The 26534-nt window shown below is 58.9% G+C and overlaps 7 protein-coding genes across 7 annotated transcripts; all 7 read left to right on the top strand.

Annotated features, from left to right (window-relative positions):
* Positions 1-1661: 1661 nt before the first annotated feature.
* Positions 1662-2150, top strand: LBRM_32_2730 (conserved hypothetical protein; the record flags this gene model as incomplete). The annotated part of the gene is made up of 1 exon (XM_001567575.1): positions 1662-2150. One exon carries the CDS (start codon positions 1662-1664, stop codon positions 2148-2150), a length of 489 nt encoding a protein of 162 aa, XP_001567625.1.
* A 1224-nt stretch (positions 2151-3374) lies between these two features.
* LBRM_32_2720 (conserved hypothetical protein) lies at positions 3375-7229 on the top strand (the record flags this gene model as incomplete). The annotated part of the gene is made up of 1 exon (XM_001567574.1): positions 3375-7229. One exon carries the CDS (start codon positions 3375-3377, stop codon positions 7227-7229), a length of 3855 nt encoding a protein of 1284 aa, XP_001567624.1.
* Positions 7230-7904: 675 nt separating this feature from the next.
* On the top strand, positions 7905-8321 carry LBRM_32_2710 (conserved hypothetical protein; the record flags this gene model as incomplete). The annotated part of the gene is made up of 1 exon (XM_001567573.1): positions 7905-8321. The coding sequence occupies one exon, from the start codon at positions 7905-7907 to the stop codon at positions 8319-8321; it is 417 nt and encodes a 138-aa protein (XP_001567623.1).
* Positions 8322-16214: 7893 nt separating this feature from the next.
* Positions 16215-19238, top strand: LBRM_32_2700 (conserved hypothetical protein; the record flags this gene model as incomplete). The annotated part of the gene is made up of 1 exon (XM_001567572.1): positions 16215-19238. The coding sequence occupies one exon, from the start codon at positions 16215-16217 to the stop codon at positions 19236-19238; it is 3024 nt and encodes a 1007-aa protein (XP_001567622.1).
* A 1077-nt stretch (positions 19239-20315) lies between these two features.
* Positions 20316-21386, top strand: LBRM_32_2690 (conserved hypothetical protein; the record flags this gene model as incomplete). The annotated part of the gene is made up of 1 exon (XM_001567571.1): positions 20316-21386. The coding sequence occupies one exon, from the start codon at positions 20316-20318 to the stop codon at positions 21384-21386; it is 1071 nt and encodes a 356-aa protein (XP_001567621.1).
* Positions 21387-22880: 1494 nt separating this feature from the next.
* On the top strand, positions 22881-24131 carry LBRM_32_2680 (conserved hypothetical protein; the record flags this gene model as incomplete). The annotated part of the gene is made up of 1 exon (XM_001567570.2): positions 22881-24131. One exon carries the CDS (start codon positions 22881-22883, stop codon positions 24129-24131), a length of 1251 nt encoding a protein of 416 aa, XP_001567620.2.
* A 910-nt stretch (positions 24132-25041) lies between these two features.
* On the top strand, positions 25042-26313 carry LBRM_32_2670 (conserved hypothetical protein; the record flags this gene model as incomplete). Its single annotated transcript, XM_001567569.1, has 1 exon — positions 25042-26313. One exon carries the CDS (start codon positions 25042-25044, stop codon positions 26311-26313), a length of 1272 nt encoding a protein of 423 aa, XP_001567619.1.
* Positions 26314-26534: the final 221 nt, after the last annotated feature.

The raw sequence follows: 26534 nt of genomic DNA, 5'->3' as shown, positions 1-26534 counted from the left end.
GACACTTCTCATGGGGAGACAGGGGAAGCCGCTGGTCTGGGCTACATGACGCCGCCGCAGCGTGGCAGTCGTCCGACGTCGACGGAGCTGTTTGTTCGGCACTCTCCCTCGTCTGTAGCTCTGTCGCCTCTTCCCTCTACAAATGCCGCTGTCCCGTTACTGTCGACGATGGACAAGCGGGAGCTCTCTAAGGTGGTCGTGCGCGATGCCGTGTTCGGACGCCTGCTGGACTTGGTCCCCTCTCGGCAGCACATCCAGACAGCCATCTGGACGCTTTCATCGAATGTGATTCAGATTGACGGCGCTGTCGCGGTGTGTGCCATGCCGCGCGATGGCTGCAATGGCCATCCATTCAGTGGCGCTTCGCATCTTGTTGCTTCACGTGGCGGCAGCAGCGCCTATGCAGATGTGGAGGGCCTCTGTGATGTAGTGCGCGAGCGTGTTGGGGAGCTTGTGGTGGATGCGCAGTTCTTTGCGTGCTTGCTACAGCCCTATCTAGGGGACATTGGCTGCCAAGGCGATGTGATTCAGGCTTCCGTCGATGTTGTAGGGTAGAAAGCACAGTGGTGCTTTTCTCTTCGTTCTCTTTGGGCCACTGTGCATGTCTGGGTTCCTTTCCATGGACTGCTTTGCACTCTCTTAGAGGACTTTATATATACATATATATTTCGGTCGATTCACTCTGTTAATGGTGTGTATGCACCTGCTCGTGCGCGCGCGTACATGATTGTGTTGCTACTTGCCGTAGTGCGAGGAGGAAGGGGGGGGGAAGAGGAAGGAGTGCAGGTGTCTGCTACAACAAAAGCCTCGCTGCCGCACTGCATACCCCCTCCCCCACGCACATATTCAATCTCCAGCTCACCATCAAGAGTCATGAGCGGGTGTTTATTCGGCCAGTGAATCACGCCATGGTTGCAGCAAAGTGAAGCGGTAAAAGGGAGAAGAAAATGATGCCAACGAACACACGAGCGACTGGAAAGGACAAAAATGACAAGTTGGTAACATGGCGAGATAAAGGCATTTACTTCCCCGTACGCCTCCCCTCTCTTTTTTTTTTCCCACTCACTGCCGCGCTACGTTCACCCTCCGCGACGTGACCGGCAGAGCGTCTCGAGTGAGTATGTGTGCGATAGCTGCGCGCAGCGGTTGAAGTGAGGGGGAGATGACGAAGGAAGAGGAGGGGGCGGGGTGATTGGCGGGTAAAATACGTCTCAAGGCTTTTTGTATTTCACGCACAATCGCTGCGCCTCTTCCTCGTTCTTCTTACTCACCCTAATGCAGTCTGTGCTGATGCTGGTCGTGTGACTTGTCTTCCCACTCTCTCTCTCTCTCTCTCTCGAATCACCTTTCCACCTCCACACTGACCCATCCACAACCCACCACATTTCCTTTGTTCATGTCTCAAACTGCCTTCTCTTTTTCCTCCTTTCCTCCCGTTGCGCCGCACCCAATCACGTCAGCCTTCGCGACCCAGTCGCGCACCAGGGATGCTGGCTGTTCTGCACAGCACTGGACGACCTTTGCTCTTCACTCCGCCGACGCGCGTGAAAAAGGGGGTGGAAAGTCAACCCAACTAGACCTTGGGCTTTTGTGTCCTGTTTTACCTTACTAGTCTCTCCTTACATACCTTTCCCCTTCACCTTTGGCTGAGACACGCATTCATGGCAGGTACTCCATCTCCGTCGTTTGTGCGAACGGCGACGCGCACTCTCCAGCACGACATCCTGACGTGCACACACTGGAACCCCGCCACGAACAAGCTGCAATGTGCGATACGGGATGCGGCCTACCTGATAATTGATCTGCCGCGCTTCATCACGTACTCGCATAGCAACTACGGAGCCATGCGGCGCTACATCCGTCAGTCGCGCATCAACAAGGGCAAGATCAACCCCGAAGACTTCAAGGACGTGGACACGAACGTTCTGCGGGAAAGCCTCATCAAGTACGCACAGGCAAAGGGACCACTCCAGAAAATTGACTTTCGCTGGTTCTACTGGATGTACGCTGTCATGATCATCTACACAGGGTGGCAGGGGATGCGTCTGCAGTCGCTGCTCGACGCGCGTGTGGATCGGATGGGTGCCTCGCTGGAGCAGCGCCGCGATATGTACAACGACGACTACCTCGAGGAGGTGCGCCCGCGTTAGTGCCGCAGCAGCTGCAACACGGGGAGTGCACAAAGATGAGCACCGGAGAGAGAGTCGACACTGTTCTACCTTACTGCATTTCACCAGCTGTTCTTCTCACTCAAGGTACCGCTGCTGCACTGCGCGGTTCATGCGAGTGTCTGCTGAGTTGTGTAAGTGCGGTCGTGGGATGTATCGCGTTTGTTTTTTCCTGTCAGGAAAGCAAAAAGAGGCGGCGTGCGCTCGCTGGTTATACCGGCGTCTTGCCTATGCTCCTTCTGTTTTGGTTCACCAGTCCCTGTCTCTCTCTCTCTCTCTCTCGTGTAAGCGTGTGCTGGGGTTCTTGAGCTGCTGCTTTGTGTCTGATGGCGCGCGAGCGGGGGTAGGGTGGGGTGCGGAGGAAGGGAAAGAGAGATGCTTAGCTCGCACAGAAAGCGGTCCGCCTCCGATTGGAGGCCACGGCAGACGAACTCAAGTATGTGGCTGAAGTGTTGGATGGGCAGTGATCTCATGAAAGCAAAAAAAAAAGAGGCCACGAAGTGGCCGCAGCTGCCACTACCAACGCCAGAGCAGTCTTGAGCGAGTTACGCGGAGCCAAGTACACGGTGCGTTCGTTGGGGGTAATGATGGCTGAAAAGATAAAGAGAGAGAGGGCGAGAGCGAGGCTCTGGTAAGCGAGCCTTACTTTCCTTTTCGGCACATCAGAGCGACAACACTGCCCGGCTAAGGAAGCCGGAAATATCTCGCGTCGCGGGCGGTTGTTACCGCTGTAATGGCCAGGTGCTGTTCTGTGCATCCTGCCGCAGGGCATGTGCGCCAAGGTCGCCACCGTGACGCTTAAACGCCAAGGCTCACCCAGGCGTTGCTCAATATTCCGTGATGGACGGCCATCAATGGCCACCCTCCGGCACTGCTGCTGGGACACCATCTTGCATCCATCCTCCTCCGCCATTTTGCTCTCCTCTCTTGACTGATTCACCTCACTTGTATGCAACTCCCCCCCACCACAATGCATGCCCAATCAGCCAACCGCGCATGAAAAGGGTCACTACGCATCGGCGTGGAGTTGACGCGCACCTAGGACGAAAGAAAAGAGTCAAGGACGAGAAAGTGCTTGGCAGCTGTGCAGGGGTGGTGCCCAGGAGGTAACCTTCTTCCCCCCTTCTTCCACTGCTTATTGGCGGTCTCTCTGTCTCTCTTGCCTGGCCTCCATCTCAGTTTTCCGTGTAATCACCGTGTGAGAGAATGAAAGAAAAGCATGACAAATATGAGCAGCTGCTCGCCAAGGTGGACTGGCATGCACCACACCCACCGAAAGGCTATCAATACGGTGCCGGTCGCGGGGCGAAGGGCTTCGTCACAACAGCCGAGCTCACCACCGGCGTCAACACGATGACAAAGATGACGCCAGACGAGAGTGATTTCTTCGCCGCAATGGAGCGTCTGGAGGAGCGCACACGGAAACTAAGGCGCGCAGACGACGGGGCAGCAGCGAGCCTGGCCGGCGGGCGCCACACCAGCACGGTGCCGAGCAGCAGTGCAGACGGCAGCGCTCCGGCGAAGGTGAAGCTCTCGCTGGAGGACCTTGCCACGCTCGAAGCCGTGTCCTCTGCCAGTGCCGCAGAGTCAACCACCACTGTAGGCTCACAGAGCGCCACCTCAGGGCCCCCACCATCTGGGCTGTTGACAACAGCGAACCTGCTACCATCAGCGTCTGCCCCAGGTACCTCAATCCCGCTAGTGGTGCGCAGCGCTCGGACGGAAGAGGGCGAGGCTGCCGAGGAGCACGTCTTTGCTGAGGAGCGTGTTCTCACCGCCTACGACGTTCTGAAAGGCAAGGCATCTGCTGTACAGGCCGGTCTGCACAGTGTTCTTGCGATGGGGTCGACTGAGGAGCAGACGACGTGGATTACCCACGCACGCGCCTACCGTGAGATGGGAATGACGCGTCGCGCGTATCAGACGCTCGTGGATGGGTGCGCTGTGACTGGCAGGAAGGGCAAGCGCATCTGGGAGGAGCGGCTGCGCTACCTCGCCAAAGATAACCACACCGGTCGACGCCGCCTGCTTGAGGAAGCCACGACGGCGTGCCCAACGGAGGAGGAGCTCTGGACACAGCTGCTGGGCTGCGTACCACCGCTCGAGCAGGTGCCGTGTCTCCAGCGGGCGGTACTGGCGTGCCCGTCGAGCGAGAATCTGTGGCTGCGCCTGGTCCACTACGTGCCCTCCTCGCAGGACCAGCGCGCGCTGTTACAGAAAGCGCTGCAGTACACCCCGACGCTGCCGCTGCTGTGGGCACGCCTGGCGCGACTGGAGACGTATCAGACGGGCAAGGAAATGTTCCAGGCGGCGGCAGCACGCTATCCTTCCCTGGCGCTTGTTATCGAGGCTGCCAAGTACGTGGAGTGGCACATGCTTGCCCACTACTGGGCCCGCCGATTCTCCGCCACGAGCACAGCTTCACAACCCGCGGAGGGTCGAGGCTTTCACATTTTGGAAGCCGGGGAAGGTGATGCAGGCAGTGCGGCGTCCACAGCGGCGATGCACGAAGTCATGCAGAGGGTAGACACGGAGGTGCGTGACCTGGTGCGCACCGCCCAGCGCAACTACCTGAACATGAGCGAGGCGGGGTCGCGGCACGCCTGGCTCTCACTCGCGCTCTCGCTACTTTACAAATGCAGCGTAGAGGGCCACGACGAGACGGAGGCGTCGAATGCGGATGGGGCAACGTCGGCGGCTTCTCACCCAGCGGGCAGAGCACCCAACGTGCACTTGTACACGGCTGCTCACATGTTTCTCTGTATTGTGGACCCTAATGACAAGAAGGGCGCGGCGAATGCCATTCCTGCCACGTGGCTCGAGGACCTTGTGGCCCTTCTCCCTGCTGATGCGGCGAGCCGACACAGTGTGCAATGCGTGCTCTGTTACTTGTGGCTGCGGCTGCAGCACCAGCAGCTCGAGTCGATGGGGGGCTGCAGCAGGGTCGCGGAGACGTTAGCGGTAGTGGATAGCAGCGCCGTGGCACCGGCCGCCCGATCTACCGCTACGATGATGCCTCGCCACATTCTACCTGTGTTTGCATCTGCGGTACTGTCCGCTTCCACCGCTGTTTTGCAGGACGACTTGCCTGCGCTATTGCGCAGAGACAGCGAGGGCTCAACAGGAGCGGAGGAAGGCGCTTCGCTGTCCTCGACAGTGCGTCAGCCTGTAGTAGCAAGTCCAGTTCTCGCTGCCCCCAGCGAGGGGCGGCGGGTGACAGAGGAGGAAGAGGAGGAAGAGCTTGGGAAGCCACCTGCGACGCCAGCGACCTTTTCGACAACATGCCCCCCTGTGAAAGCGAATCGGTCAGACGTTACATCTGCGCTTCCGCAGCCCCCTCCCTTGGTGTTGATGCTAGCCTCTCTGCTTGGCATCATCACGCACATCGCTGCCTCAGCAGCTGGCACACTCGCCGGTACCTCGCTCAGCCCCCAGGGTTCGAACGTTCAGCTTAACGCAGCACCTAGCGTCCCTGCTGACACGAGCGCAAGACCGCAGCTCTGCGGGGCATTGGTGCTTCTTGTTGTTGAAGTGCCACTGGCTGTGTCCGATGCCCTCTACCGCAGTGGCTGCCCTGCGACAGCCCTCTCTTTTATCAATCGGCTTTTGCACACGATTAGTTCCACCGCGGCTGGGCAGATCGCTGACGCCCTGCGCCTGTACGTGGCACGCGCTAAAATGCTGGCTGCCGTCGGCGACACAGCGGAGGCAGATGCCTGCTTGGTAAGCGCGATCAACGTAGCTAAGGGTGCTGCCACAACTACTCCGCAGCATCAGCAGTGTGAAGAGGAGGTGTGGGTGAAGCTTGCCGTGTTGCGCCGCAGTCAAGGACAGTCGATTGATGCGCTGCTGGTAGATGCTCTGCGGCAGTGCCCGCGCTCGCCACGGCTGTGGCTCATCCGGCTCGAGGAGAGGCGGCGCGCGATCCAGCAGCGGCAGGACGTGCTAGCGCCGATCTCGACTGCGGTGTCCGTGGTTGGCCTGCTCCGGCAAGACGAGTCTCTTGCCAGTGACATTCGCGAGCTTCGCGCGCTGTGCAATATGGCGCTCAGTCCTGCGCACTGCCGGACTGTGGCAGCGGTGTGGATCTTCGTGGCGGCTCGTGTGGAGGCGGAGCTGCTGCAGAACGTATCGGCGGCGCGGGCGTTGCTGACCGATGCGCTCTCGGCATGTGCGCCAGATCTGCAGAATACGCACTCGCACGTCTTTGCGCGGGGGGTGTCGGCCCAGGAGCTCGAGCGGCAAGCCAGCGCTGTTGCCCGCATCGGGGTAACGCAGGTCATGCTGGACGTGCAGTACGGCACCCCAGGGCAGGCGCTGGAGGTGGTTCAGGAGGTGCTGCAGAAGCTCCCCAAGACGCGTGAGGGGACCTTTGCCATGGCGCAGGACGATGCTGTTGGTGAGTTACTAGGACTCTTTATTTCACTGGAGCCGCCCGTATCTCGTGGCAGAGCTGCCGCGCAGGTGATGCGTCAGTGGAAGTCGCGCGAGCCACTCGCCTTGTGTGCGGTGGCGCAGCTGTACTACGCCGCCGGACAGTACGCTCGAGCTCTAGACCAAGCGAAGAAGGCGGTGCAGCTGAGCGAGGGTCGATGCGGTGACGCTGTGGGATTACTGTGGCGGATGGCAGAGGCGCCAGTGATGCAGCCTCTTGTGCGTGAGGCAATGTCGGGAAAGACGGGAGAGGACTCTGACCGAGGCGGTGAGTCTGGGAAGCGTTCCGAGGCGCTCGCCGACGCTGCCTCTGTCGATGAGCTCACAGTGGAAGCTATTCAGCAGTGGGTGTTCTCCGTCGTGAACTCCAGCGGTGGCACTGGCATAGGCGGCAGCACCATCAGCGGCACTGACTGTGCACCGGCGGTGGCGGCTAGCCGCTCGGCTACGCCCCTCGTCGTAGTTCCCAACAGCGGCCCTATTTGGATCGCCGTCGCCAAGGCAGAGGACCCCGGCAATGTGACGCTCCTCGGCTATCGTCGGCCAGTGGCCGAGATGCTTCGCGACGTTGCCAATCGCATCGCTCTCAAGGGCCCGGAGTCGGCGAGCGCCGTGACTCGCACGTAGTTGACTGCACACACCCACCCCCACCCCCACCCCCACCCCCCCCCACACACACGCACACGCACAGCTTGAGTATGTGTGAGAGCTTGCTCTCTCCGTGGACAACAAATTAGGCGAGGACCAAGTTATGCACACAGACGCACAGGCAGCCGCAAGGAGGCATTTACCTTGAGAACCGGGTGGAGAGCAACTCAGCACTCCAGCTGTGGGTAGATATGTCGGCGTGGGAGGGGACAGAGAAACTCGTCAGAGCGCAATGCGTGTACCTCTCCACTTCCCTCGAACTCACCCGGGGAGACATCGAAGCTCGGGTAGCTTGTCCTGTTTTCTACGGTGACACTTTAGAGGAGGAGGGGCGTATGAGCGAGGTGATGTATGAGGTGCTGCACCTCTGCGTCTCTCTAACTCGCGTCCACCCCCTTCCTCCCTCTTTCTTTGACTCGTGCTCGACCTTTCGCCCTCCTTATCCCCACCCCCCTCTCTCTCTGTCTGTAGGTGCGCTGGCCGCAACTCGTGGCTGCAGCGCGCGCTTGTCTGCTAGACTCTTTATTTCACTGGGCACTACACACACACACACACACACGCACACACACACACACACACAGTCTGCATGAACGTAGTACTGAACCGCTAAGAAGCTCCTCTCAACCCAGTGCTTCTCTCCTTCTCACATCAGTCATGTCATCTGGTAGGAACTCTTCGGATTCTAACGTCGACTCAGGCGACGAGTGGGCGGCCCCGCCAAAGCCGCTCCCGGGAAGCAGCGTGGCTTCTACTTCTGCTGCGGACGCAGCGGCCGCGTCTGCTGGCGGTTGCCGCACCATGGAGGTGATGGATGCTGTCGAGCGCGACTTGGCCGGCGCCTGTGTCTCTGTATTGTTTCAACTCCCCAGTGGTGAGACGTATTCGGCGAGGTTTTTCATGGGTCAGAGCGTAGAGCACATGAAGGCGCTGCTGGAGAGGGAGAAAGGCCTGCCCTACGAGAAGACGACCCTGTACCTCGGGGACCGCGTGCTGTTTGACCCCCTGTCCTTGAGCGACCTCCCCTTCGACTCGAAGATGGAAAACCACGTCAAGGTTGAAATGGCCACCTGAGCACCGCGGTGTGCAGACGCTTTTTATTATTTCCTCAAGACCCACCGAGTCGGACTACCCCTCCCCCCTTTCTCTCTGTCGACTGCGTAGCCCAGCTCAACTGGGGGCAACGCTTCGTACACCTGGCATGCGCAGAGGTGAGTTGCATGTCGTGCTTTGATGAAGGCAGAGGCGGAGGAAGAACGTTGAGACTGGCTCTTCACGTGAGGCCTGATTACACCAATGGGGGATGACGGCGCGCATTACACGTACACGTACATAGGGGGAACCTTTTTCCTCAGCTGCTTGTCCTTTGCAGATGCGGCGTTACACAAGATAACGCACACGCGCGAGTGACACTGTCACTCTGCCTACGCCTGTGAGCTGAGGAGAGGAGGAGGAGGGGGGGGCGTGTACCGTCACACCGCATCCTGTGGTTCTGCTGCTTGTTTTGATGATGCGCCTTTCTTCGCCTTTTCCCCTTTCCGCATGCGGTCGCGCTTCTACTGCAGGGCACAGCGCAGACAAGGCCACGAGGACGTCACCGGACATCACCCTGGCGTTCGACTTCTTCACCTATGATTGGGGACACCCTCCACAGCGCCACCGCACATACAGAACTGCCAGATGTCCTTCGCGGATAGGGTGAAACTCATGATCAATAGCCTCCTCCCGTAAAGTTCTCTCGTGTGTGGTGAGGCCGCTTAGCAACCGTTGCTGATGCCGCAACCGGCGCGATCGGAAGCAGCTCTCAAGAAGGTACCTTGTGTGCAGCCCAAGCATCGCCCCCCCTTCTCTCGGATAGGCTCAGGAAAGAGCACCAAAGAGCCAGCCCCGAAGGATGAGTAGGGTCTTGCGACGTCCTCGACCCCGGCGATATTCGGTCATGGGCGCACATCCAGGTTATCCATGCCCTCATCCCCCCTCGTGTACTGCGCTTACCGGCAGTGAGGCGAGGAGGCCGCCACCTCTCAGTGCAAAAGTGCGGGTCGACGCATTGGTGAAGATGCACCAACGGAACGTTGTGCGACACCCGGCAGCTCTCCTCCTCCGCGCCCCTCCGCGCCCCTCCGCGCCCCTCCGCGCCCCTCCGCGCCCCTCCGAGACCCATACCGACGCCCTTAAAGCCGTTTACGCTTAGGTGAGCTCGAGGTGGCACTCCGCGAAGTCCACTGCAGTTCCGCCGCGGGCCTCAGGGAAATTCACTGTGGGAGTGTGTGTCAATACCCTCCCCGATGCACAGGAGGAGGACACTGCTGGACATCTACAGCCAGAGCGCCGCCGCCGGCCGCGTCCATTCTACGTGGAGAAGGGCCTGTTGCGCTGCTACTGCAGCTGCACATGTTTGACGATGCCCCCGCACCCTACCGCCCAGCGACGCTGACTAGCATTCTGTGCAAGCTACTCAAGTAAATGGTCTCGTGATAGCTGCGCGGTCATCTGGAAGACAAGCTCCAACCGCAGGAGTGTGGCTTCTGTGCTCACCGCTGCACTGTAGACTCCCTGGCTTTAGTTCCCCATGCAATCTGGAAGCACCAGCCGAGTGCCAAGATAGGAGCAGTGTTTGTGGACCACGCCCGCGTGCTTGGCTCGGTAGATCACGCCGCTCTCATCACAGCACGGACTAAGCGCAGCGTAGGCCTGCACCGTACTCGCTGGACCATGGGTTTCTCAGACAATCGCCATTCCCGTCCTCTCGGTGTGAGCCTCCCGTCAATGCGCGGCACTGGCTGACGCGTTGCAGAGGTTACACAAGGTAACCACAGTGGGACTTTTGCCAGGCTGAGGGTCATCAGCTCGCACGGGTGTGGTCCGTCAAAGGTTCTTCTGCCCTCTTGCTACATGGCAGTCGTTGTGCCCAAACTGAAGCGCCACCGCACGGTGGGACAGTGCTAGCGAAGAACTCCAGGAAGGCTCTTGAGCACTTTCATGCCAAAGCAGCCTCAGTCGCCGTGGGTACCGCGACACACGCAAACCCCAGAAACCTACTCAAAGAGGCTGAACTCCTGCCTTTCGACTCGATGGTGCTGCTGCGCCGTACCTGCCTGCGCCTTTCCGCAGCTACGCGAGGGAGCTGCGTTGCGCATGTGACGTGAGGTGGCGGTGTGGCTACGACGCTTCGACAGCTCTCAGAAGGGCATGCAGGCACCGACACCTTCGGAACTTCGCCAACACACACCTCCTTCATGCGCAGCGCTGACGTGCACTTCAACCCGCCGCTCCCTGGTGGGCTGCGGGCGGACTCTCCGGGCGGAGAAAAACCGGTGGGGTACCCTGAACGACTCCTCCTTATTTCGCGACGCTTCCTCACTCTCGCTGTGGGCCAAAAGTGCAGCGCAGTTGGACATCAAGAGAGGAAGCGGCTGTGATGCGCTATGGGGGTAGTGCACCCACGCGTTCAGTGACAAGAGGCTGCGTCTCGCTGGCTTGCGGCCACCATGCTGAGTGTGAAGCAGAGGTGTCAGGCCTTGAGCTGCTGCGAAGGCAAGTGGATCAGCCAGGATACGTCGACACAAGTGGCGCTATTTCTACGGGCTCGCTCTCTTTCCTCATGGCGCTCGACATGGGCCCCACACAAGGGTGGAGGATGTCGTGCTGCAACGTGTCTGGGCACCAGCGTTGGTGCCACTAGCCCGCCGGGTGCGCCTCTCGTTTGGGTCTGTCTTTGGCCACTGTGGATCGGAGCACAACGACAGAGTGGACAGGCTTGCAGAGTGTGAAATGCCAGAGACCCCGACGCCAACTACATGGATGACGGACCTCGTCCCCGGTCTCAGTGGCCAGGTTGATATCCCCCACAGCCTCGATACATGGTGCGGCGCGCTGAGAGAATGGCTGCGTGGCGGCAGCCGTACCACACCAAAGAGCAAGGGATGCCGGGATTGCGAAACCGACAGCAAGACCATCCTCACCCAGTTACGCACAGGCTCCTGTCCGTGCTTTGGGTTCCTGCAGCGGCAGGTGACTTACAGTGACAGCATGGAGTGCAGCTGGTGTGCTGCTTACCACTGCGCGAGAATTGTGGTACTCCCACCCCCTGCTGGAGCCCCCGTTTCCAACTATTTTTTTGCCACGAGTGCGTCCGACCCGGCGTCGTGCCCGGCGTTCTCCGCGTGGTTTTCGGACTGCTTGAGGCTCACAGCACACCTCGTTACCCGCTAGGATCGGGCACGCAGCGATGTGATGACGCACATCTCCATCGTGCTGCACAGGCTTCCTCCGCCGGGTGTCCATTGCTGCCCGCCCCCCTCCTGTGGTCCTTCCCAACGACAAACGATGAGGTTTTTGCGCGCCGGCAGATGTTTGCTCACCCGTCCCGTCCACTTGAGATGTCCACTCTTGGCAAAGGTGTGCGGGTTTAGGTGAGGACGGGGCACTAGCGTTGCCACCGACTCATGGCAACGTCCCACCTGTCGTGGCCCATGCGGGCACGCCATTCAGACATGTCCTTCGGCGCCATCAGCGGAAATGAAGGATGTGGACCGTGAGCCCCCCTCCCCTGACAAAATCGTCGTCTTGAAACAGGGCCCGAGATCCACTAGTGCGAACACTGTGTGCGCACGTGGTCAAGCACAGCTGGCGTGGTGTATTGCATTCATAGAAAGCAGTCAGAGGTCAGAAAAGCACGAGCGATGGACAGAGAAGGCGCGTAGCGGTCCATGCGAATCAGCCCCCCCCAGTGCATGGGTGCGAAGTATGCGGCATCTTCAACGTCCGATCGGGTGGGCCCACGAGGTGCAAGTCCCGGAGGCACGACGACAACACCCTACATCTTACCATGGAGTCTTTGAGACTTCCACCTGGAGAGTCTCCACACCATATTATTATGGCATGCCACCACTTGAGGCCACAGAAAGGAAATATGGCACACCAACAAGGTGCAGGGTTGCAGAGGCCCCTGACCCGAGGCTAGCTGACTTCCTCCTTTGGGCTCATCCGGCATGCACCTCCACCACACCCTACTACCCGCACGACGGACGCCATGGGTTCCACCCTCGAGCAGGACCTTAGACGCGGCCCGCTTTGGATTAGGGCATGCAATTCACCCAGGTCCCTCTGGCGCCAATCGCCCAGCATGTACCTGAAGAAGGTCTGGGAAGAGTTCCTGAGACGCATGGCCCGATTTGGCGCCAGGTGGTTGGTTTCAGAGGGTCAATATTTTGCCCCAGGGCAGCAACGGTGTAGGTGAGCTGTAGATGTATGCGTATATTTCATGCTTTGCTCGTGCTGAAATGGACATATCGGAAAAACGAACGAAAAAATCGAGCGGCTCACATGTGCGTTGCCACGATGCCTTCATTTGCGCGACGGTGGCAGCCGCCGTTTGTTGCTTTGCTGTGCTTGTCGCACGCTCCTCCTCCGGTGAGCTCTTTCGCACCGATCTTCTGCCCACACCACCCACCTATCTGCTTCATCTCTCGTGGTACGTACGTCTCAGTTTCACTTTCTTCATCACTCGATACTTCTTTCGTTTTCTCTTGTGATGTGTGGCCAAGGCTGAAGTCTCTCTTGCTTTCGATTCCTGTTCGCGCTTGCGTGTAGCACGGTGACAAGGCCGCACTTTGCAGTCGACGCGGAAGACGTATAGAGGGAAAGTACTTGGTAAAAGAGGGGCCCAGACAGAGCACCATGTGCGTGTGAATGGCTTGCGTGCATGCAGGTGAGCTGGTGTTGAGGACAGCTGCAAAATATGAAGAGAGAGGCCGAGAGGGAGGGAGAGGGCAAGTTGACAAGTCGTATGCGAAGCGCAGGCGCAACCCACCCTTCGAGATTTCGATGTTCTTTTCGTTGTTCATCGCTTTCACTGCTTCTGTAGAAAGACGTTTGAATCCCTCAGCGACCTCAGCAGATAGCCAACGAGAGAAGGATGGATGGATGGGCACGTGTGTGCGCGTGTGTGGCGCCACTGAGCTGAAACGTAGGGGCGTGCGCCCAAGGGACGTCAAGAGAGAGAGAGAGGGGGGTGACGCCATGAAGAACAACACAATACCCAGTCGCCCTGTCTACGTGTATATCGCAGACACACGTGTGGATGTACTGCTATCGAAGGTAAAGAAGCAAAGCGGAAAAAAAAGCATGCGAAGGAAGACTAGAGAAGAATTTGGACTTGCTGTGTGCTGGACCCTGCGCTACTCTCTCCACCTCTCCAATCTGTACTGCACTCCACAGTGCTTCTTCCTCTGTGGCAGGGGAGGGGTTAACGGGGATGGTATGGTGACGTGCTGCGAGAAGATCAGAGAGAGGAACGAAGGGTGGGGGAAAAGAGACAGTGTCAAACCACGCCGATGCGCGGACTCTGAAAGGGCTTCTCTTTCCCTTCTCTTTCATCATCTGAGCCGCTCTGCTCTTTCTCTCCCGTGCATTCCCTCTCCGCTTGCCGCTGTGTCAGCTTCCTCTGTGGTGCCTCGTGAGCTTCAGTGGGGCGGAAGGGGTACACTCCTTGTATGCCTCTCTCAGTTGTGCGGTGGGCCTAACTACATGCTTATGCGTGTGCGCTTTCTGCATATATGTGCGCTGATCTCTGCGTGCGGTGCAGAGTCCCCACCCCTTCACTTATTAGCTGCTCTCTTCCCCCCTCCCTCCCTCCCCTTCCTCCTCTTCTTTTCGGTTTGCTCTGCACCTCTCAATAGTGCGCAGTCACTCAGTTGAGAGAAACAAAGAGGAGGACAAACAACGCTAGAAGCGTCTGTGCGGTTTTCTGGCGCGTGCAGCGGTCGGTGAGACTACAGTCGCGCTTGCACGCGTAGGCGTGACCACTCGAGTGGCTACCCGCGCTGAGAGTGTGGCCAACTCGCTATGTGGCGCGTTAAGGCAGCTGGACTGGTGGCCGGTTTTGCCATGACTTGTACCGGTTACTACAGGGTGTTTGCGCTCGACATGTTTGATGCACGCGCGGCGCAGGAGAAGCGCTACGAGGCTATCGAGCAGCGGCTATCTTCGGCAGCACATAAGGCTATGAAGGCCGTACCGGTGGGGCTCAATGTAGTTGCGCAAGCAGCGCCACCGCCATCCTCACAGTGAGCTGTTGTTGCTCCAATGGTTTGGACGAACATCAGTGCCTAAGCACAAGCATGCGCGCGTGCTTACCCTCGTACCCACATGCAGTGTTTCATTGTTGGTGGGGAGTAGGAGCTTCTACCCGTCTTCTGCATCTCCTTAGCTCAGTAGACTTGCCACTGACGTCTCTGCAGGGATAACAACTCTTCCTGTGACATTAGCTCGGGTGTGCCCATACCCAGGCGGCTCCGCGGCGTGCGTGTGTGTGTGTGTGTGTGTGTGTGCGTCTTCTGGGAAGGTATGTTTCTCTGAAAGCGATGAGGACAATGATGCGCTGCGGCTTTGACATTTGACGCGTATACGTCGCTGGCGCTGCATTCGCCTCTGCCACTGTCGTTTTTCTCGCTGCCCCCCCCCCCCCCCCCCCTACGGCTGACGGTGCGCTGGCGGACGACTGAAAGAGATGTGACGTTTATGTTTGTGCTTCTGCTTCGTTGCCTGACCTTCACAGCGCCACATACATATCACTGCAGCAGACCACTAGATGGAGTCGACGATTGTTTTCTTTCGCGCACTGATGATTGCATGTTTGATTCGTCACCTCGTGCTCCCTCTACCCCCATATGAAGAGGTAAATCGAATACAGCCGCGAAAAGCGGAAAGACGCTGTCGCGGCTACGGTGTTCTGAGCAGTCGCACTCTCGTAGAGAAGCAGAAACATCGGCGACATCACGCTCACACCAAGCTGTGGCTGGTTCTGTTGGCTGATGTCTTGCACTTTCCCTTTCTCTTCACGAGTGGCGTTGGCACAAGTCTGCACCTTGCGTGCCACTCACCAGATTTTGTTCATCATAGCTTCCTGCTCGTCCATTTTTTCTCTTGTCTTTCCATGCATGCATACATCACTGCTGCCATTTCACGCCCCTCCGCGTTGTTGGTCGCTCACTCGACAGCGACATACGCCTGCACACCCACACATTTCATACAGCGATACTAGAATAGAAGGTACAGTCAGGACGGGAGCATTGACCTTACTCGATTGCTTCTCTCATCTACAGTACTTCAGCGCATCCATCACTGCGCCTGCGCGTGTGTTTCGGTGTATTTTTTTTTCTCTCCCCACCGTCTCTCTCTCTCTTTCTCTCTGCGACTCGCACACTCTCAGAGGGGGTACGAGTGCGCGAGTGCCGTCCTGCAGCGCGTTTTTTTCATTTCCTTCTTTTTTTTTCCCCTGTAGGAGAGGGGCGCATGGTGTCCACACGGAGGTGGTCCCACTACCGTCTCTCTCCCTTTCTCCTCCTCAGGGCCACACCCACGTTGGTGTGTGCTGCTGCGCTTAGATGCGTGCTTCTGTTTCCTGCACTTGGCAAGACAACAGCGCTCATCCCCTAGACAGGCAGACACACGTCCGTGCAGAAGAGCCAACACCTTGACAAAGTATCCGATCAAACTCCAACCTGAATTCCGGTAGTTTTACGCACAGACGACACCCCTCACATTTGCACGCTTGTGAGTGATCCTTCTCGTATGCTTCGCCCTGCACCCACCGACACGAAGGCTTGGCTGACTCAACTGATTGACTCTTGTAGCGACTGAAGTGTTCTAGTCCTTGCCTTCTCCTGTTTTCAGTCGTAGAAACTCTCAGACATCATCAGGGTCACAGCGTGACATCCGGGAGAGCAGTCGAGGGGGAGCGGGGGGAGGAGGTGCCCGGGTGCTGGTCTCTTTTTTTTTCTCGGACTCCTCAAGCAGGCTGGTGCAGAGGACTGGCCACCACACGTTGGAGCGGCAGTCGTGCAGGTGAGTCGTCTTCTACAGCGACATACATAACGTGCACCTAGAGTCAGTTGATTACATCCAGAGTAGAGAACTTGCTGACTGCTTCCACTGGCCCTTCTCTTCTCCGCAACAGTTCACATGCCTCCGAACAGTCTGTCCCAACCACAGAAACCGCGGCACATTACCGCCTCCACCCACACGCTGGCCGCGCGTCTCACGCACAACACGGTGGAGCGTGTTACTGTAGGCAACACGCCTTTGCACATGCTTCATCTCTGCGATGTGCAATGCGTGGCCCCACTCTTTGCCTCGTGTGTGTCGCTCACCGCCATGACGATTCACCTGAAGTACATGGCGTCGTCGACGGCGCTGGAGTTGCTGCTGTGCGCGGCGGCAACGTCCCCGACTCTGAAACACATCTCTGTGATGGGTGGGGTGACTTTGATGGAGGCATCCGCCATGGCATCTGGGATTGCCGCCTTCACGTGGGATAAAAGGGTGGGCGGGCAAAGAGTGTCGTCTGCTGACGCCACTCCTGAATCACCGCTTCCGCGCACAGTTCGCCGTGTGCCGTCCGCGCGGGAGGGCCGTCATTTCGCCAGCAGAGGGCACGGGGAGCGAGAAGATGCGTGCCGGCGTCGGTGTCTGAACTCTGACCGATCAGCGGCTTTTTCTCCGTATGCGGGCACTCCTCCTCCCACGCATCTGCGACGGCAACCGTGCACGAACAATGAGCGTGGCGCGCTACGGCCGACAAGCACGTCTTCACGTTCTACGCAATCGCGACTGCGAGCGGGTGCTGCGATGTGGCCAGTGCCCTACGCAGTCTCGCCGGTGGTCGCACTGGTTTCGCATCGGACATCACCGGCATTATCTCCGGGCTTTCTGCGTACCCCTCCCCACGCGAGCCTACTCTCTGCTCATCATATTGAAGGCGGTATTTGCCTCACTCTTGAGCTACACAGGCTATCGGAGGCTACAGCGACGCTGCTCTTGGACGGATTGCGCAGAGCTCATCGGATCATCTCTGCTGAAGTGCGACTGTGCGTGGCGACTGCGGAGGCGCGGCACGCAGGACAGCGTCTGGCCCAGGAGGCAAAGAAAGTAGCGGCGCACCATCGCCAGCGGCGATTACTACTAATGACGCCGCCCACGCCGAAGAGCTGCCCTCTGCAGGCGAGAGCAAAGGCGCAAAACGTAAGTGCTTGCCATCGACGGTCACCGTACACCAGCGGTCTGCGGGTCTCTCCCAGAGCGGGCTTGTGCACCCCATCCTCACCTCCGCAGCGTCCTCTTGCATCGCCGTGGCCAGCGACGCCAGTAGAGCCGGATGCCGGAAGCAATGGTCATGGAAGACGCAGAACTCTGCTCTCCGTAGAGGCACTTGGCTCACGCCAGCGGACAGCGAGGCGCCACGAGCAACGCCTTACACCAAGGTCTGCAGCAGCAGGTGGTATATTCCCCCGGGAAGATAGCGGCACCTCTGTGCAGCCGCACACCCCTCTGACACCGCTGCCATCTTCTATGGCTGGGGGAGGTGCAACGATGAGGGCTCAGCGTCCGGTTCTCTCCGCCAATGAGCGGGTGACTGCCCAGCCTAGTCAGTCCGACGCTTTACGCCGTCGAGGTCGGCACGCTTCTCCTCCACCCGCGCGAGTCTGTGCAAACACCCTTTCCCGTCCTGTGTCCCCGAATCGGCGTCTCAAGCAGGTTGGTCGGCTCTACAGCCCCCCGCGATGGGCAAGTCGTGCACAGCCGCTTACCAACGGTCCCGCACCTCCTCCACTGCCACTCTCAAAGGTCGCGCTCTGCCCTACGCCCCAAGGCGCTTCCACGCGGAACACTTTATCGCCTACCGGATGGAGGCTTAAGCATCACGCATCCTCGACATCATCGTGGTCTTCATGGTCGTCGCGGTCGTCGTCGCCACTTCCGCGGCCTCCGCAGCCGTCGCCGCGCCGAGCCACCGAGTCCTTCGCGCACTTAGTGGTTCGGAAGCAGGCAACTCCAGATGAGGAGGCGGAGCACGCCAAGCGGCTAGCTCAGCGAGCACCTCCGGACGCTGTTTCGGCGTTCCTCAACCGGCGCGGTCTCTGCCGGCTTTCCCCCTTTTCTGCTCGCCAACCGCACTCACCTCCGTCCTATTCTGACCTCCTTTGCTCTCCGAGGTACTGTCTTCGGCGCGGGAGTGACGGCTTGGGTGACGAGGCAGGGCAGCGCGGCATCCCTCCCCCTCAGACGCCACCTCACTCTTTTTCCTCCCGGTGCTCCTGCTTTGTGTGTCATTCTCAGCTGCCGAGATCTCCGGGGACAAACACGCGGCAGGCGCCCCGTCCGGCAACCCCAGCGAACTTGGAGGACGCGATTCTGGCTCTTGCGGCTTCCGTGGCTCGTGCACCACGACCACGTTCGTCACCGCCCTTTCCGTGCTCTCCACCCTCAGCACCGTCCTCGTTGGCATCGCCGCCGCCACCACCGGCAGAGGTGGCGGCGGCTTGCAGCTCACGTCGACCACATAAGCACGACACGATTTCTGCACGCGAAGGCCGGGGTGCTGGCGATGTCACCCCTACGACGTACTCGGCAGCGACGTCGGTGAACGGTATCACACCGCCACGAAGACAGAGCGGAGGAGAACGAGAGATCGATAATGCCACCGCCTTTCACAAGGCCGCGATTTCGGCGTCGTCGTCGTCGTCGCGCACCTCCCGCAGTATTCACACGGCAACAGACAGCGTACACCGATCACTGAATATGGACCTTGGAGAAGGCGACCATGCCGGGGCTCGACACAGTAGTGCATGCGGACGGATGGAGCCCGCAGTGACCCGATGCGAAGGATCACACTTGCAGGTTTCACACACCCAGCTGCCCTCGTCTCTGCCGCTGCAGACCCCTGAGCATCAGCAGCAGCAACGTGACGAGGAGGTGGGCTACGTAGTGTACCCGAACTCTGTGGCTTTCCTGCGCGCGCGTGTGAAGGAAATCAACAGGCATGTTGTGTGGCACCAGATTCAGTCTGCTAAGGCCGTGGAGGCGCACTCGAGGCATCTGGCGGAGCTGGAGGTGACGTTCTCTGACCGAGTCACGGAGGGGCTTACAGATATCTTGATGGTGCTCACCGACATGGAACACGGGTCTCGCATCGATGGCCGACGCTGAGGCACCCCTTTTTCTCTCTCTCTTTTCTCTTTGTTCTGGGTGCACGCGACTTGTGAAGCGTGTGGCCTCTTCTCTGCTGCCTCACTAACTCTGCTACTCTTCTGTGGAGCGTTTCCTTTATTCTTTCACCTCGTGTAGGTGTGCCAATTCAGCTTTCCTCTCTGCTAGTCGCCACTGACTGCACAAGCATCCACGCGTTGGGTGTCGCTGCTAGTGCGAGCACAGAACATCACCAAGAACAAGCACTGACCAACACCGTTCATCGCGCTGAAGCGAAGATAGGATATCTCTGAGCGGTGAGGCGGCACGCACGGGTGGGTGGATTTGAGTCTTCTCTTTCCTCCCTTCTCTTTTGAAGCCCAGTAGCTCCTCCTCCCTCTCCCCCACAGCTCCATCGTGTGACGCATGTAACACGACTGCATGGGCTCGGCCTTGAGTTGTTTCTTTCGTTTCTTATTTTCTCGCCTGTGTAGTCGCGGCGGTGAATCCCTTGAGAGTGCCACTTTAGTGTTTCTTTTCCTGTTCCACTTTTCTCTTTCCCCACTTTCTTTCTCTTGCTCTCCCGTTATTCGCGCTTGCACAACGTACGCCTACGCTTTCCTCTTGCCCCCCCCCCCCCCCCCATCCCACGCGCCCACTCACCTGAGCCTACAGGCTCTCTCCCACTCTGCACATGTACCAGGTAATACTGGTGCCGAGACGCCTTTTGTGTCTCTCCTTCTTATTCGTGCCGCTGATTGCATTGGCTGCTCTGGCCGCACCTCTCTCTTTTCACGTCTCTCTTTTGGCTGCCTCGAGCTCGCCCGCGCTGTAGCCTTGTGTGGACATACAAGTGTGGGTGGGTGTCTCTCGCGAACCGCCGTGTGCTGGACTTCACCCGTACGCGCCGCAGGACTCACCGAGGGCGGCCAGCAGCACTCTACTTGTGCTGCCCAGCCAGGGAGGAGACGACGCCCCAAAAGAGGTGAGGGGGGAAGTGCGGAGGAGAAGCGGAAGAAAACCAAATAAGTAAACAAGTGTGCGCATGCAGAGGGTCACCAGCAGTGCTTTGTGTGTCTCACGCTTGATCAGGTACGGATGAAAGGCAAGGCGGGGCGATCCATTGCCGCGATTGGCGACGTTCGAGCAGCAGTGCTGCGTTTCTGCGGTGAGCAGCTGTCGCGACGGCTGGACACGAAGCCCGTCGAAGATGTGCATCAGAAGGTCTCTGCATGCGTGCAGCAAGTGGACCCGACGATGACCCCCTACATCTTTGGCTCCACCGTTGTCCTGGGCGTACACGAGCAGGGCTCTGATGTGGACTTTGTCTGCTTGAGCCCGGCGGATGTACAGGACGGCAAGGGCGCCGACGCTGTCTCGGAGGTGGCCAAAGGACTGCAGTCCGGCTTTCTCTTCCGGCTGAGCGAGGTAGTGAAACGGGAACACTACCTGTGGGATATCGAGCTTGTTCGCCGCACGCGTGTGCCGGTATTGCGCGTGAAGGGCGGTCTCGGTGTGGATGGCGTGAGCTTTGACGTGACGGCCAACCGCCGCAATGGCGTGCGCAACAGTGCATTGCTGCGGGCCTACTTCACCCAGTGTCCTGAGGCGCGCTGGTTGAGCATGCTAGTGAAGCAGTGGAGTAAGAAGACAGGGCTGAACGCTTCCGTGGATGGCGGCTGCATCACCTCGTACGGCTGGAATATCATGGTCGTCTACTACTTGTTGCGACGGAAGCTTGTGAAACTGGTGCCGGTGGAGTCGTGCGACGTGGCCAACATCGCCCCGATGCCACCCTACATGCCGCTGGAGACCCCACAGCAGGACGGCCAGGCACTGGCGGTTATGCTGATGGACTTTGTGAGCTACTACCTTGACGAGTTTACCCCGGAGACCGAGGTGATGAGCTTGACCCGGGCAGCCGGGGAGACGACGAAGGAGATGCTCTCGTGGACGAAGCAGGCCGAGGACATGGCTCGAATCCGTGGGGAGAGGATACACTACCGCTGGTGCATTGAGGACCCGTACGAGTTCGACTTGAATGTTGGTCGTAACGTGACTCCGTTTAAGCTCATGCTTTTGCGGAAGCACCTCGAGCGTGCACAGGAGACGGCGCTGCTACTGTTGGCTACACAACCAGTATCGGCGGAGGCAAGGTCGGCGAAGTGACCAAACATTGTGTGCGGGTTACAGGGGCTTCTGTGTGGAAGTTTTAAATCGCTTCAGCACATACAGGTATGCGTGTATTCCCCCTTCTCCCCCACCTCCACTTTGTTGGGACTCTTCCGCCCTTTACTCACCCCTCCACACAAGCCCAGGCGCAGCCATGAACTTTGTGGGTGTCGCCGTAGCAGCACCAGCCACCATCCACCGAGAGTGAAAAACAACAACAACGAGGCAAGTGCGCAGGGGCTACTTTGTCCACTTTTCTGTTCTCTTCTAGGCCACCATTTTGTGTGTGTGTCTCTCTCTCTCTCTCACGCACCCATCCGCAAACCTGCTTAGACACACACGCGTACTCTTCACACTTCCTCCCTATCGTCTCTTCTTTCGTCGTGGGGTGGGTGGGTGGGTGGACTTCCTGCTTTGACAGTGAAGTCTGCGCCTCCTGCGTCGCCTCTGCCGTCCACGCGCTCTTTTCTCTACGTGTTGGTTTCGCACTTATTCGCCTGGGGTTGTCGTCTGGGGCTGCGGGGGCATCCCCGCCATCGACCCCCTTTTTTAGTTTTATACATTTTTTCTGCGTTACCAAAAAATGTGACTGGCGGGGTCGAGGAAGAAACGGTGAAGGCTACAGTCGTGGCGGGCGGTCTTGTTCATGTCCGCCTGTGCCTCGGTGATTGTGTGTTGCGTGGGGAGGAGGAGGAGGGAGGTGGGCAACGAATATTCATCGCCACCGTGCACCTGCGACGATGGACACTCTGCACACAGAGAGGAAAAGAAAAGAAGAAAACACGATGCAAAAAAAAAAACAAGCAGTGGGCTCAGCGCGTCTGCACTTGTCACAGGAGAGAAGAGAAGCGACGGTTGTAATTCTCATCGAGGTGCAGGCATTGTCGCCGCTTTTCTGTATTGCGCTGTTTGCCGTGTCTTCACCCGTACGCGCACACCTGTGCACCTTTCACGAAGAATGGCAGCGACATGCCTCTTGCTTCAACACGAGCCACCCCCCCCCCCCTCCCCCCACGTCTGTGCTGGTGGTGCTACGATGACGGGGAGGCCGTGGAGGGCAAGGTACACCTTTGCTCGTGTTCCTCCTCTCTCTTTCCCCTGCATCCACAGCGCAACAACCACACATGCACGCATGTACACAGGCGCCAACTCTCCCCCTTGCTTCACCCCTCTCGTCGAATTCCCATATGCTGCATTCACCCACTCACGTGTGGCGCCCCCACTTCTCTCGCTGCCGCTCTTACCTGGGCAGCGCCTTTGTGCCCGATAGCGAACCGTCGAGGCGGACCGTACACAGGGATGACGCTCACTGGGCCGTTGCTGCATCGCTCACCGATGCATGCCTTTGCGGCTCCCATACACTTTGGTAGTAACTCACTTCGGTGGACGAAAGCGGCGTCGCCGCTGATGCGCGGCTTGGCAGGTGCGCAAACTTCTTTTGCTTCCGCGTTGGCGCGTACCAGCAGTGGGCGTTGTTGCCCAGCGGTGCAGATGGTGCCGTGCCGCTGGCAATCCACCGGAGATGGGCATGGGTACATGACAGACGACACCTCCGGGCTCCAGTCAGAGCTTTCGCACGCGCTGGAAGGAGAGGTGAACTTGTCCATGGATGGGATGCTCTCCCAGTCTCTCGTCAAGGCAGACCTGCAGACACCGAGTGCGCGCATTCAGCTCAAGAAGATCGAGCGGCCACCAGGCCGATTTGACCTGCTCACCAATTCGCTAGTGTACTGCTGGCAGACAACAGCGGCGCAGGCGCGCAAGGTCACTGGACCGATGCGGGAGTGGGCCTCGGAGCTGAAGTACCGTACTGGCGTCCACCTAGAGGTTGAGCTCACCAACCCGATGCGGCTTAGCGTGCCGGTAGCGGAGGGTGGCTACGCGGCGGCGGACGATGTGGAGCTGACGGTATACCTCTTCGGCAGTGAGCGTGGTATCTTCAACTGCCGGCAGCTCATGGAGACGGCGCTCGATCAGGACCCTGCCTACGTGCGTTTGGCCGTGTTCCGGCGGAAGCCAGGCAAAGATGGCGTCACCGAGAGGGCTGCGACGCCGAGGTCAAATGAAGACGTGGAGTGGCTGCTGCTGCGCCGTATCAATCGAGATCTGCGCCCGCCAGACATCCCGCCCATCTCACTAAAGATGCCGGGGAAGTGGACGCTGTTATACGAGCATTACAAGGAGGCTGCCATTCGCACGCTATGGGAAGAGACAGGCATCACTGTCGAGGTCGGGAACGTGTACCCTACCGCGGTACTGTGCCAGGACAACCCGACCTTCTACTGGCGTGTGCCGGTGCATTACTTCCTGGCTGAGGTGCCTTACAACGTGCAGGTGCTTGGCCCTCAAGTGGGCCTGAATACGTACATGCACCACTGGGACTCGTCGCTGCTGCGACAGTCACCAGACCCGATCGATCGCGCGTGGGCTCAGCTGGCAGACCCGGAGACCGGCTGCGCGTGGATGAAAGGGGTGATGATTGATGAACTACAGCGCCCGCTGCGAGGAGGGGACTACATGGCAACCCGCTACACCCCGCCGCCGTACTCGCAGCTGAACCATGTTCTTGGGTTTTCGCTGCCAGCAGAGGCGGCGGGAGAGGCAAAGGAGGCGGATTCGACTCCGTCCTCTGCTACCATCGCTGAAGAAGGACATCCGCAACACGATGCGAAGGCAGATGCTGCTGCTGTTCCCCCTGCTGATGCCAATAAATCTTCGTTGAATGACAAGCCAAACTCGTAGTCATGTTCGAGTCTGCCTTGACGCGTGGGGTGGAAGTCGAACCTCCCCTCTCCTTTCCCTTCCTCTCACAGTGTCGGGGCGGCACCCCTCTTTTTCATTTCGCATTTGCGTGTTGGCGTTGGCCTGTCTGTGTTAAGGAAAAGTCGCCTGATTTCCAAGTTCACAGCGCTTTATGCAGGCAAGTGGTGCGCGAAAAACCGAACGAAGAGGCAGACGAGCTCGTGGCTGGGCGAGTGTTGTGAGGTAGGCCGTGGAGAGCGAGGCACTGGAGTTGGACGTAGTCGGAGTACAGTGTGTTCATCTCCTTGCTCTCCCGCGATCTCGGTGCGTTTCCTCTGTCCCTTCTTCCCGCACCCCCCCCCCCCCTACACACGCAGAGGTTAGGACTGTTCGTCTCTCTGCGATGCTCATACTATCTTCTCTGGAGAAGTGCCTGCGCCGGATATGCGTCAGTGAATGCTTCAGGATCACCATTGTCATTCTGAGTCACAGCGTAGCGCCTTGTATCTTTCTCTTCATCATGCTTTCTCCTGCCGTGCTCTAGCATCCCCTTGCGTGGGCGGCATCGGGCCCATTTCTTATCACGGGTATATATTAGCCACGGCCCCCCCCACTGACCTTCTTCTGTCCCCTCTCCTTTGCTTCCACTCCGTGTGCGTGTCGTCCTCCTTCCCTGCTCATCTCCGCTTTGTTGCCGGCGGCGTCAATCCTCGCAAATACTGTGCTACATCTGCATGTGTGCATGTCCGTGGGCATTGTGTGCGGTCGCTATTCATGGGAATGCTCAGGAGGAATAGTGTCACCGTACACCGACGTACTTGACACCCGTGAGGCAGTGCCCCACGTCACGCTTCACTCTTTCCCCCCTTAGCCCCCCGCTGCGTGTGTGTCATACGTCTCTTTTTCGTTCATGCCCTCATCTCGCGGCCCCGGTCGCAGCCGCAATAGGGCCGGAGTTGTGCCCACTGCCTGTACTAAAGGCGTCTTCAAGACGAAGAGCTGTACTAAACCACGCACGTTCGATGAGTACTACAGCGACATCTACGGTGAGCGTTGGCCCACCCTTCGCGCTGCCATGATGGAGGGGCCGCGTAAGGTGGCGCTGTGGAACCGCTTCTCCCAGGTCCCCTTCGAGGAGGCGACACGAGGGCTGTCACGGGTAGACCCCAACTCCCTCATTCAAGCCTTTCAGCCCCCCCAGAAGACCAACTCGGCAGAAGCCTCCAGCATGGCAGATCGCGGCATCCATGTTAACAATGAAGAGACGTTGCGGGAGGAGGAGGTTCTAGCCGCAGCATCTAGCGACCCGCTACACCAGAACGGTATAATCGCCAAGCCCCCAATCGACGCCTTTGGCATCAAGGCGTACTACCTGCTTGACTACGCCTCGGCACACGTAGTGGAGCAGCTGCAGGTCGGTGCATTCGACACCGTGCTAGACATGTGCGCTGCACCTGGTGGAAAGTCCATCGCCATTGCGCAGTTTCTCTCACCCGACGGAGCGCTCACGTGCAATGAGACCCGCGCCGACCGTTGTGCACGGCTCCGTCGGAATTTGCAGGAGCACGTGCCGGTAAACTACGTCCCGTGGCGAACGACGCAGCGCGATGCGCAGACGTGGTACGACCCGCAGACATTCTCACGCGTTCTCGTCGATGCCCCGTGCTCCTCGGAGCGGCACCTGCTTCAGCAGTCGGGCGGCTTGCCTCTGTCCTGTCGGGAGTGGTCTGAGGAGACGACCGTCCAGCTCGCTGCTCTTCAGCGAGTACTGCTGCAACGCGCTATTGAAACGTGCTGCGTTGGTGGCCGCATTGTGTACAGCACGTGCTCTATCTCACCCTTGGAGAACGATGGCGTTGTGGGTGAGGCACTGCAGCGGACCCGGTGCAAGGTCAGGATAGTCAAGACTTCGTCGTCTGTTACTGCTGCTGCGGAATCCTCTGTTACGCCATCAACGACTGCAAACGGCGCTGGCGAATCAGATGCGTCCTGCGCAGGGGCGTGTGTCTCGCCCACGCCAACTGTGCTCGGCGAGGCGACGGCGTATGGCCGCCTGCTGCTGCCCGACACCTGCCATGGCTGGGGCCCAATGTTCTTCTGTGTCCTGGAGAAAATGGCGGAGCACAAGTGCATGGCCTCCACCTCGTCTGAGGACGAGGACGCCGCCGCCGTCGACGACTAGAGCGCTTGTCGAGCAACCGCAATGGAAGGGAGTGGGGGCTGCGCACGTGTCTTTGTGTTGGCGTGCGCGGCGCTTCATTTCTTTGTTCCCCGAGCCGCACCGGGGCAGTGGGGGTGCAGTGATGATGACAAACCGAGAGATGTTGTTTCTGTTTTCCTCTCTTTTCGTTTCTCTAACGGTTAACCCCCGTAAGGTGCGACACAGTAAACGTCGAAAGAAGA

Source organism: Leishmania braziliensis, chromosome 32, assembly GCF_000002845.2.
Source record: "Leishmania braziliensis MHOM/BR/75/M2904 complete genome, chromosome 32".
NCBI lineage: Eukaryota > Euglenozoa > Kinetoplastea > Trypanosomatida > Trypanosomatidae > Leishmania > Leishmania braziliensis.
This window is presented reverse-complemented; position numbering and strand designations above follow the sequence as displayed.